General features: G+C 41.4%; 1 protein-coding gene across 2 annotated transcripts in view; it reads left to right on the top strand.

The window, feature by feature from the left end:
* Usp38 (ubiquitin specific peptidase 38) overlaps nt 1–9,877 on the top strand; it is a 35,656-nt gene extending 25,779 nt beyond the window's left edge. For both annotated transcript variants that reach the window (XM_036187520.1, XM_036187521.1), the window contains 2 exons: nt 1,085–2,447; nt 8,504–9,877. In XM_036187520.1, the coding sequence (XP_036043413.1) occupies nt 1,085–2,447; nt 8,504–8,665 (1,525 nt within the window). In that variant the 3' untranslated portion in view covers nt 8,666–9,877. The remainder of the gene's footprint in view (nt 1–1,084; nt 2,448–8,503) is intronic.
* The last annotated feature ends 3,045 nt before the right edge of the window (nt 9,878–12,922 follow it).

Below are 12,922 nucleotides of genomic sequence, written 5' to 3'. Positions count from 1 at the left end.
TTTAACTACATATCTGTGGGGGCTCAGCTTTTCTTCACATATTTCAAAAGCAGATATCAGGGCTGGGCAGTGGTGGCACACGCCTTTAATCCCAGCACTTGAGAGGCAGAGGCAGGCAGATCTCTGTGAGATCGAGAGCAGCCTGGGCTACAGAGCAAGTTCTAGGAAAGCCAAAAGCTACACAGAGAAACCCTGGGACGAGGGCAGGGGGCAGATATCAGTAGGAAAGGATGCAGTCCAGGTACCAATTTCCAGATGTCTTCTGTGAAGCCAGATGCTTAGAGTGCTTACAAAGGGTGAAGCAGTACCATTCCATTAAAAATGCTGCCTATTAACATTTAACAGATTCACTTTTCAATATATTGTTTATACATTTTATTCTATTTTTATATAGTAAAGTACGTCAGTGACTTTTCTGTCGCTTGATAAAATACCATGGCCAACATCAGCTGGTGGGGGAAAGGGGATTAGGCTCACAGTTGCAGGGAGCAGACAGTCTGTCAGGGCAATGGAGGCCTGGCAGCAGGAGGTAGGGCCAGCCTGGCAGATGGGAAGCAGAGAGCAGGAGGTGAGGCCAGGCTAGAATGACTTCAGAGCCTCCCTCAACAATGGACTCCAGCATGGCTACACCTCCTAAATGTTCCATGACCTTCCGGAACAGAACCACGCTGGTTTCAAAGGGTTTGTTTTGTTGTTGTTTTTAAATGAATCTAAAAAGACCCTGAGACCAAAATCTTTGAAGAGCTAGTTTATAATTATGAAGGTCTTTGAGTACAGTCAGTGCTTTCTTGGTGCTAGGCTGCCAAGATCTCAAGCACTGGAGATATGTGTAAGACACAGCAATGTGTGTCCTTGACTACAGTGTGATGTGAGCGTTAGGCCAGCAGCACAGAGGAGGTGAAGTGACAGTGTAGAGAAGTGACATCCTCTAGGGCCTCTTCCCCTGACTCTCAACGTTCATACTCTTGGTTAAAAGAGGAGAAAATGACTTTAAAGTAAGCTTTTTACTTGATTAAATTAACATTTCTCTAAACCACCAAGATCTCAAAATATAAATAACATGGGATTATGTGCCCTCCTGCAGACTCCATGAAGAAGAAAAGATCTTGCGAGTTCAGTCCTCACACGACTCTTCCGAAGGTCTGGGCTGTGCTGACACTTCCTTACAAGAAGTGGCCAGTAAGGCAGCTGCAGTGACAAAGTCTCCTGGCACAAGTGACAGTGAGAAGACTCTGATAGAGAAGATGTTTGGAGGGAAGCTGCGGACTCACATCTGCTGCCTGAACTGCAGGAGCACCTCACAGAAGGTGGAGGCCTTCACAGACCTCTCACTGGCCTTTTGTCCTACCCCTTCTGTGGAAGACTTGTCTTTTCAAGACCCAGCTTCATTATCCAGTGTGCAAGATGATAGCCCAATGCAGACCAGTGTGGCTGACCCAGAGGAAGAGCCAGTAGTTTATAATCCAGCAACAGCTGCTTTCGTCTGTGACTCCATTGTGAATCAGAGAATATTAGCCAGTCCTCCTGTTGAGTTTCACTGTGCAGAAAACACTTCTGTCCCTAGTGAATCTGCGAAGATCCTCATCAGTAAAGATGGACCTCAGAACCCAGGAGGTGAAGCCACACCTTCAGTTACTGACTTACTAAATTATTTTTTGGCTCCAGAGATTCTGACTGGTGACAACCAGTACTATTGTGAAAACTGTGCCTCTCTCCAAAACGCTGAGAAAACTATGCAAATCACGGAGGAGCCTGAGTACCTTATCCTTACGCTCCTGCGGTTCTCATATGACCAGAAGTGCCATGTGAGAAGAAAAATTTTAGACAATGTGTCACTGCCGTTGGTTTTGGAGTTGCCAGTTAAAAGAACTGCTTCCTTCTCTTCCTTGTCAGAAAGTTGGTCTGTAGATGTTGACTTCACTGATATTAATGAGAACTTAGCTAAAAAACTAAAGCCTTCTGCAACTGAAGAAGCTTTCTGCCCCACATTAGTGCCCTACCTATTAAGTTCTGTTGTTGTACACTCTGGGGTGTCCTCTGAAAGTGGACATTACTATTCTTATGCCAGAAACATCACAGGTACAGAGTCTTCGTACCAGATGTGCCCCCAGTCTGGACGTCTGGCATTAGCACCCTCCCAGAGTTGTTTACTAGGGGGAGAAAGCCCCAGTGCAGTCATTGAACAGGACTTGGAAAATAAGGAAATGTCACAAGAGTGGTTTTTATTTAATGACAGCAGGGTGACATTTACTTCGTTTCAGTCAGTCCAGAAAATCACAAGTAGGTTTCCGAAAGACACAGCTTATGTGCTGTTGTACAAAAGACAGAGCAGTGCCAATGGCCTGCGCAGTGACAACCCAGCCGGGGGCGTCTGGGTCAGTGGAGACCCACCACTGCAGAAAGAGTTGATGGACGCCATAACCAAGGACAACAAACTGTACTTGCAGGTGAGTTGCAGATCCAGTGTCACTTCCGGACAGTGGTGAATAGTAGGAAGCTAATCTGTGTTCTCAGTTTATATAATCTGGGCACATTTTCCAGGGACACTGAAGCTTAAGTCTGCAGTTATATATTTCAACTCGCTGTAAATGTAGTGCAAAAGGTGCCAATTATATGCAATATAGAAGACTTTTGTTTTTAACTACACAACTCTGCCTCAGTGTTTATAGCTGCAAAAGATGTCAATTTAATTAGAAAAGATTGTAAAATCGTGCCATACAGAAACAGAAAGTTAGTGGAATGTAAATGTCCTGCTTCCCCTGCTTCTCTCAGTTCCACCCGCAGGGAAAGCAGCTGCTAACTCTTCTTCTATTTTATTTATTGTGGGGAGTGGTGACATGTGGAAGTCAGAGGACAACTTTGTAGAACCAGTTATCTCCTCCTTCTACGTGGTCTGCTGAACTGACCCTAGGCCTGCACAGCTGCCACTCAGAGTCACACGCCGTCCACACACCATCCACACACCATCCACACACCGTCCACACACCATCCACTCACACACCATCCGCAAACCGTCCACACATCATCCGCAAACCGTCCACACACCATCCACACACCATCCCACGCACCATCCACGCACCATCCACACACCATCCACACATACCATCCACACACCATCCACACACATCATCCACACACCATCCACACACCATCCACACACCATCCACACACCATCCACACACCATCCACACACCATCCCACACACCATCCCACACACCATCCACACACCATCCCACACACCATCCACACACCATCCACACACCATCCACACACCATCCACACACCATCCACACACCATCCACACATCATCCCACACGCCATCCACACGCCATCCACACGCCATCCACACATCATCCCACACACCATCCACACACCATCCACACACCATCCACACACCATCCCACACACCATCCACACACCATCCCACACACCATACACACACCATCCACACACCATCCACACACCATCCCACACACCATACCCACACCATACACATACCATACACATACCATACACACACCGTCCCACACACCATCCACCATACCATCCACACACCATCCACACACCATCCACACACCGTCCCACACACCATCCCACGTTACAGCTGGAGAGCTTCTCTACAGATGCCACCAAGTCCCCGCAGTCCCACAACCCACTTATAAAATAAACACACAGACATTTATATTATTTAAATTGCTTGGCCATTAGTTCAGGCCTATCATTGTCTAGCTCTTACACTTATATTTAGCCCATTTCTATTAATCTATACTTTGCCACGTGGCCCGTGGCTTACCAGTACCCCAGTACCTTACATCTTTCTTGTCATGGTGGCGGCTGGCGGTGTCTCTCTGCCCAGCCTTCCACTTCCCACAATTCTCTTCCTCCTTGTCCCACCTACCCTATCCTTCCTGCCTGGCTACCGGCCAATTAGCACTTTATTTATTTTAACCAATTAGAGCAACACATTTGACATACAGAACATCCCACAGCACTTCCCCTTTTCTTTTTTTCAAAAAGCAAGGTTTTAACTTTTATATAGTAAAATTTCAGATAACAAAACAAATATCAAACAAGAATTACAGTTACAATATTAAAGAAGATATCCTATCTATTTTATATTTGTGAGTCTAAGGTTTTATTATCTAACTTATCTTTTATCATAATTGATGAAATTATAACTATCTAGTCTTCAATCAAGTCAAAGACCTCAGAAAGATATAATATTACCTGAGAACCAGGAGAAGGATGCAAGCAACTTTTGGGAGTCTTGTAGGGTAGACAGAGACAGCTGGCAGCCTGGACAATCACCTAATGTTCCTTTGTAAAGTTGGGGCATTTGTCTTCAACCCACAGGGCTAGAGTCTCTTGGTCATTTTTTTTTTTTTTTTTTTAGTGTCCTGTAGAATGTCTGGCAGTTTCCTCTGCGAAGCAGGAACCTGATTGACCATTTTGTCAAGTAAAATTCAGTGGTCACCTTTCTATGGGTCCAGGCAAGAACACTTTCTTGCCCAAGTGGCTATTTTTGCCAAGGTGAACATAAACTCCATATGAAGTGTCTTCAATGCCCATCCTCCTCTCTGAAGTAAATTGGTGCTCCCAGGAGCAGACATGTCTCACTGTCCAGAAAGTCTAAATTTTAAAATATTTTAAATGCCATATTCTGTAGACCTTTGAAGTGTTTGAAGATTACCTGTCTATCTGAAATATATATATATACCTAGAAAACTTAACATGACTATAAGTTTGACTATCATAGAAGACTAATTGATCTGTATTTCTTAATTATCCATTACAATCTAAATGAGTTGCATAAACACAATACCTCAAATGAGAGTAGAAATATATATATATATATATATATATATATATATATATATATATACACAGTATAACAAAATTAACTTTAAGTTTGTATCAATAGACTAAAATCTATACCAATGTAAGACATTTTAAACAAGTTGTTGTTCTTTAAAAGTAAGTTCATTAATCTACCCTTTCATCCTAATATATCTATATCATATGCCTTTTTTTTCTTTAGAAAGAGATCATATTTATAATCAACCTGATTTAAATAAAAATACTGGTTTTTCTCTGTTCCATACTAGAGGGCTCTTCTGATTTGGGACACAAGAATCTCTTAACCTTTTCTTTTAGTAATATGCCTGGGTTTAGAGAAGGAGCGAGCCAATTCCATCTCCAAAGCCAGCTTGATAATTTTTGGAGTTTGGTTGTAGTTTTTCTTACTACTTCCTGCTGGAGCGGGGCGCTGTATCTTATGGGGACACAAAGAAAATTTTAGGATTATGGAATAGTCCATGAGGGTAAACCTCTGAGCCAGTTGCCTTGAAACCATTCTGGATGTTGGATCTTCTGGGCCATGATGTCATCGGAGACCTTTCAGGTGGTCTTGGCTGATCAAACCTGATGTATCTTAATCTGGAACAAATCCACAGCCTCTGGCTTTCTGTGGAAACAAAAGCAGAGGCTCTTTTCCAAAGCAACATATCCTTATATCCAAATTTTAAAGTCAAGGTATCTTTAAAATTTACATATTTGTTTAATTTAACAACTTTTACGATCAAATCTTTTTCTGCAGTTAAAAATCCCAAAGACAACACAAACCAGATTCTCTGTGTAATATCCATCTTTGTAAGACACCGCTGTGGCTGCTGGCTCTGCCCACCTCAGCTTTCCAACGTGGCGGTGGTACAGTTTACCGCCAGCTCTGGGTCTGGAGCCATGTGTACCATCAACTATCAGAAGCAGTTCTATCAAAGCAATGCATAGCCTAGAAACCTTTTTTTTTTTTTTTTTTCTTAAACTAGCAAAGGCTAAATCCATCACGCAGCAGAGTAAAGTAACGCTTGTAGACTCCTCATTCCCACCACACTGCAGGTCAGACACACACGCCAGGAACCCACCATAGTAGCTCAAACCGGCAGGCTGCCGCTAACTTGAGAGAGACAACTAGGAAGCTGTTTGTAGCTCCATTTTAGAATCTTTCTTCTCAGGTTTTAGGTGGAAACTCTTGCCAACACGTTGGGTGCCATTTGCAGCTGGAGAGCTTCTCTACAGGTGCCATCAAGCCCCCACGGTCCCACAACCCACTTATAAAATAAACACACAGACACTTATATTATTTAAACTGCTTGGCCATTAATTCAGGCCTGCCATTGTCTAGCTCTTACACTTATATTTAGCCCATTTCTATTAATCTATACTTTGCCTCGTGGCTTACCAGTACCTTACATCTTTCTTGTCATGGCAGCAGCTGGCGATGTCTCTCTACCCAGCCTTCCACTTTTCCTCCTTGTCCCGCCTACCCTATCCTTCCTGCCTGGCTACCGGCCAATTAGCACTTTATTTATTTTAACCAATCAGAGCAACACATTTGACATACAGAACATCCCACAGCACCACATACCATCCACACACCATCCACACATCATCCACACATCATCCACAGCTAAGTCTGATGCTGATTCCTGCAGGGTCTTTTTTGTAATATTTTAAGGAAAACATAATTGACATTCAGATGAATCAGAGGAAGAACTAAAATGAACATGTGAAGGATGTTTGTTCTTCAAGGACCTGCCACAGAGCCAAGGGGTGATAGAACAGTTACTGAGTAAAAGCTATGGACCAAAAGTTCCACGAGGTAAATTTATCTATGAATATATTGTTTTTTGAGAAACTGTTTCCTTTAATGTTAATCAGAGTCTTCAAGTATTTATTTGTCAGATTTTCCAACTTTGTGTCCACAAGAGCCAGCAGAAGCTAGGGGTGGTGGTGGTGCGTGTATGCCTGCAAGCCTAGCACTGAGGATTGCGAGTTGGAGACAGACATGTGCCACATAAGGAAACCCTGTCTCACAAACAGACAAGGAAGGATCAGCAGTAATTTATAGATGAAATTACAGGAATAAGAAGTGGCTAGTTCAAGTAATTTTATGATCTTCAATAGTAACTTTTCAAGTTCTGTGTTTTAAGGTCACAGAACCCACAAAATATTAGAAGAGAAGAAATGAACCATTAATACTTATTTTATGGGAAATTTTTTTTCCAGAGGCTTTCAAATTTACTGAATTATAAAATTTCCAAAGGATGATATATGATACATTTTAAAGGGGTCTAGCAATGTTCTAGGATGCTGCAAAATTAACTTTACAAAATAATTAGAATTTTAGAACTGGACTGATTAGCATTAATAAATACCCATTCTCAGGGCTTAATATCCAGGTAAAAGAAATAGTTTGTACCCATTCCTCTCTTCCTGGACTTGTGTCACTTAACAGTGTAATCACCACAGTGTTCCAAGGCTGGAGGGATGGAAGGAAGAGCTGCTGCAAGGCCCACTACAGCCCCTCTAAAGGAAACAGACTGATGGTGTTACAAGGTTATCACATGAGAAACTGGTGTCCAGGATTGCACTGGCAAGCATGTTTTATAGATGCAGACACTCCTACTTAGAATGCCGGCCAGATCCACGTGTTCTTCTGGCTACATGGGATTTGAGTGTGAGCAGCCATTCTTTTCATTGTTCTTTCAGGGTTCAATTTTACACCCTGCCACATGAATCTGCCATTATCTATTCACAGGTGCTCTTTGTAAAACTGGATAATGACCTCTTCTAAATTTTTTACTTGTTTTTTTTTTTTTGAAAGAGCATATGTGTATACATGTGTGTTATTCACATGTGGAAGTCAGCATTTTATCAAGTGGGTCCAGAGATACTCCAGTCGCCAGGCCATCTTCCCTTCCCAGTAGCTAATAATGTTCTAAGAATATTAGTATTTATTAAGCACCTAACATGTACTTGGCACATAGACAAGTATCTCTGATTCCTTGATAAACATTCTGATAAACTAGTAGGGGAGAGTTGTAAGTGCTACTGTAAAAAGCTGCCTGACTCATTAATCTAAGGAAGCAGTAGGGGTAATTCAGGCATTAGTGGTTTCTGACCTATTGTACTCACACACTTCCAAAATGGAGTATAGCTGTTAAAGATTTCCATTCTTAATTGTATTAGAGAGTTTGGCAGGCGTTGCTCCTGCCTCTGTTGTTAAGTGAAATAGTAGCAGTGGCTTTTGGGGTCTGTCACTCCACAGTTAGGAGGAATTTCCTCTCTCTGCCTTGTTTCCTCCAAAGGTGGGTGTGTCCTTCATTTGTGTGCTTAAGTGATAACTACTTAGCAAAGATAAATGCCAGTTTTTATTTTATCTTATTCAGTTTTGGTTTTTCAAGACAGGCTTTCTCTGTGTAGCCCTGACTGTCCTGGAACTTGCTCAGTAGACCAGACTAGCCTGGAACTCAGAGATCCGCCTGCCTCTGCCTCTCAAGTGCTGGGATTAAAGGTGTGTGCCACTATGCCTGGCTTGATGTTAATATTTTCAAATGAAGGAGTCTTGGTAAAGACTAAGATGGTTTTAGAAGATTTGTATATGTGCTGTACTCATCCATTGTATTTAGCTTTTTAATTTCATAGACATTACTTTTAATTTTAGGAACAAGAATTGAATGCTCGAGCCCGGGCTCTACAAGCAGCATCTGCTTCGTGTTCATTTCGGCCCAATGGATTCGATGACAATGACCCACCAGGAGGCTGTGGGCCGACCGGTGGAGGGGGCGGAGGAGGATTTAATGCAGTTGGCAGACTCGTGTTTTGACCCTGAGAGAACTGAAAACGCATCTGGTTGCGAAACATCCAGTACTGTGGCTCTTAAAATGTCAGGCTGTGACCGATGGCACATCTATCTAACTTTATTTTTCTTTTCATTAGACCCGAGTACTTTAAGAAAACACACTTGGTGGTTGTTTTTATTTTCTTGAAATACAAAATGCATCATGGAAAAAAAAAATCTACCTCTTAAATTTCCATTTGCATTTATGGTTAGACATGCTTGACCAAAAATGTTGAGAGGAAAAAAGTGTACCTGGTCCCTAATTAAGCTGCATTAAATTTGGTAGAAGGATTTAAATGGTGTATTTTCAGTTTTCCTGAACAAAAATAATCCATTTAGCATTCTTTATAAAAGAATTGATGCTAGAAGTTCAGTGCATATAGATAGATAGATAGATAGATAGATAGATAGATAGATAGATCGATCTATATGTATATATATGCATATATGCACGTTGTTTTAAGAAAAATGGGAATCTTTGTTTCTGGTAGAATTGCCCCATTAGTAAACTCAAGTTTTGAACACAGTAGGGATGGATGGCCGGTCTCTGGGGGCAGTACCAGTTTAACCTTCAGCTGTCGGACTTGGGCTTCTGCTTCCGCTGTCCTCAGCACCTCTCTTAGTTTCAGGAACAGTGTCTTTGAAAGGATTATTTACACACATGTGGTGAGCGAAGTCACAGAAGGTGCATGACCCTGTAAGGGCAGTGTTTTTAACCTAACTCTGTAGTATTTCCAGTTGTCCAGGGACTTTAAAACCCTGTCTCAGGGAGTGCATCCTCCTGTGTGTTAAAACCCTGTTTCAGGGAGTGTATCTCCTATGTGTTGCAGAGGAGACGAGTCCTGTATGTGCCTTGCAGTACTGTAACTTTGGCTGAAGAACGTTTTCTAAAACAAAATGTTAGGAAATAAATTTTTGCTAACATTAAAATTATAATTTTTTAAAGGTATTAGATTTTTTCAGAAGTAAAATCTGATGGTTCTAAAGCAGTAAGTGCAATGATAGATTTCTAACTCTTAGAAAAATTCTGAGAAAATGAAGCTAGTTTAAGTAAAAAATCTTCAATTGATTTGTTACTTAATCCTCAAAACATTAAACATTGGTAACATTTTTAGAGTTGTATATTTGGGATTTTTTTTATTTATTTGAGACACATGCCTTACACAGTTTCTGCTTCATAAAGTACTCAAATACCTCACCCCACCTATCCTTTTTTGGTTCTAGGGTGTTTCTTGTTTGGGTGGAGGACGGGAGTTCTTTTTGTTTTTCTTTTGGCCAGGAAACTGAAAACATGTAGGTCCTCCTGGGTCTTGATTACACAGTACTCAAGCGTTGTCCCAAATACCCTTCTTCCTGGCTGTTTTAACACATCCGTGACCATGTATTGTTCTGAAGATTGGTCACATATTTATTTTGAAAATACTTTAAGGAAATAATGACCTTTGGTGACTTGAGGTTTATCTTTTTCCCAAGCTTTTGTGGCAGTGATTAAAAACAACTCCTCATCATCCTGCTGCCCCAACCCCAGTCTGTTTACAGTCACCAGAGGACTGAAAGCAGACAGTTAGTGCTGGCTTCCTCTAGTCCTGAGAGTGCTCTCCTGATTCACTCCATGTTCAGTCAGCCATAGGCTGAACAGTAACTTCTAACAGATTCTGTCAGTCTGAGCATTTGCTGAAATTGGATTAAAATTGGGTGAAGGTGCATCTGGAACTTTCACAAAGGCAGTAAGCCCCCAGTTTTACCTATGACTGCCAAATATTTCAAGGATTTTATGTGTCAAAACATAATTACAAATGAGAAAGTTTAAATTCTAGTAATAATACTAGGATTATGCAAATTTTAGTTGGATTACCAATACCAAAGTTGAGGGCTTTCTTTTAAGATGAGAAATGAATGGTACACACTAATGGTTTGCTGGATTTCATGTGTTTACAAAGTGAGAAGCCCATTCGGCTGAACTTAATAAGGCAGCATCCTGAACTGCCCTGCCCCTCACCCATCTGTTACTGCTGCCTCATGTATACACTAACACCAGGCCTCTCTGTCTCCTGTACTCCATGTCCCTCCCATGCTCTTTGAGATCTCATGCTAAAGACTGACCAGAGGACCATTGTTATTTCTGTTCAGGTCAGTGCAAGACAGCTCAAATGAAACTGCCCATCGCTGCCGAAGAGAGTACTGTATTAGGCTTCTCTGTAAACCAAAACATAAAGCTGGACATGTAAGTCTGTGCCTCTAAAAGATATCGGTTGATACATTGTAAAAGTTGGGATATTTTTCCACAAGAAAATAATGCAAGAAGAAAATGTATATAGGACATGGTCTTGCAAGCCCATTTAATATGTCCATAGTGGGTGCATGTACAACTCCTGACATTTACCTAGCCAGTTGGCTCATTCTCCAAATATCATCTTCCATTTGAATAGCCAGAACCTGTCTGTAAGCATCTTAAGATGCTGCTAGAGTCCTATGATGGAGAGACAAGAGTCCCTCATTGTGTCTTAGAGGTCCTGAGATCCTTCTGACGGTTTTAAGCAGTCCATTACATCACATCTGGGAAGAGAAAAGGTTAGTCTTAAATCTGTAATAGCAGCCAGTGTATAAAGGTGCTTGCCGCCGATCCTGAGGACCTGACTTCAATCTTCAGGATCCACATGGTGGAAAGAACCAGTTTCTGCTAGACCTCTTCTGACCTCCACACACATGCCATAGCACAAGCATACCCACCCACATACATGTACACACTAGAAATAAAAAAATATATGATTTTCTTTGCTTGTTTAAGTATTCTTTTATAATGGTGTTATCTACAAAAATATTTCTTTTCATGTACTACCCCTTTATAATAGAGTTTCGAAGGAAATAGTACCATACACTTGTATGTAGCATCTTAAGAATTCTATATGGCAGGGCTAGGGGCACGGTCCAGCTGGCAGAATGCTTGCCTGGCATTTGAAAATCCCTGGGTTTTATTCCCAGCACCCACCTATAAACCAGCCTTAGTAACTTACATCTTTAATCTCAGCAGAGGCAAGAGGACCAAGGCCAGCCTGGGACAAAGACGATCCTGTCTTTAAAAAAAAAAAAAAAATGCTGTGCTTTATTTCACTGTTTATAGTATTTTGTTTCTATTCAGTTTGGATTTCTGAAACTTCCTGAGGTGGAAAAGGTTAAGTTAGCTATGTTTTATTTTAAAATACCCAAGAAGTGTTGACTGTTACTAAAACTTGAATGGCATCATCTGGAAGAATAAGACTAACTCTCAGATGATACCCTGTAACTGAGGTTTAAGTGCAGTACCCAGGAAGTCAGAATTAGAAGACATCCTACATGAAACAATAAGCTGGTCACAAATTGAGCAAATTTGCCAAACTGTCTATTGCTTCACTGTTGGGCTTTTTTCCTTTTGCTAAGTTAATTTTCGTAGAGTCCTCTTTTTTTTTTGGAAATGAATGAACCTCCAAATAAAAGTTTGGGGGTTTTGTTGTTTTAGATTCAAAGTAAACAGTGCTTTTAAAAAAAAATAGCTTGTTAAACTTAAGCTTTCCCAAGCAAAGGTAAATTCCTATAGAAGTAACTTTCAAAGAAATGAGAATTAACATTTCTATAAACTCAACGGTCGTTATGTAAAACCTTTAGCCCAGTGTTACATAACCTGTGTGGATTTAACATTAAAAATAGAATCTAAGTCAGCCAAGTGCACTGCCAGCTCTGGTCAGTGTCTGTTAGAGTCTGCGGCTGTTTTCCTCTTGTGTGCTACACACCAACACACACACACACACACAACACTCCCACCCTCTACAGAGATTGGTTTTCACTTGCTGGATCATCGGGAGCTTTTGAGGGTTTTGCTTGTTGGTTTTGCTGCTTTGTTTTCCACATTACACTCTTGTTAAAACCACTTGGAAGCTCAGTGTAGAGTCGCACACCTTTAACCCCAGCACTCAGGAGGCAGGGGCAAGTGGATCTCTGAGTTCAAGGCCAGCCTGGTCTACAGAGTGAGTTCCAGGACATTCAGGGCTACATAGAAAGACCCTGTCTCAAAAAAAAAAACCAAAAAAATCAGCCAGGTGGTGGCGGTTGCGCATGCCTTTGATCCCAGCACTCAGAAAGCAAAAGCAGAAGCATTTCTGTGAGTTCAAAGCCAGTCTGGTCTACAGAGCAAGTTCCAGGACTGCCAGGGCTAGATACACAGATGTTTTTTGTTTTGTCTGTCTTAAAAAATAAACAAAACAAATC

This window comes from Onychomys torridus, chromosome 5 (genome assembly GCF_903995425.1).
Source record: "Onychomys torridus chromosome 5, mOncTor1.1, whole genome shotgun sequence".
NCBI lineage: Eukaryota > Metazoa > Chordata > Mammalia > Rodentia > Cricetidae > Onychomys > Onychomys torridus.
This window is presented reverse-complemented; position numbering and strand designations above follow the sequence as displayed.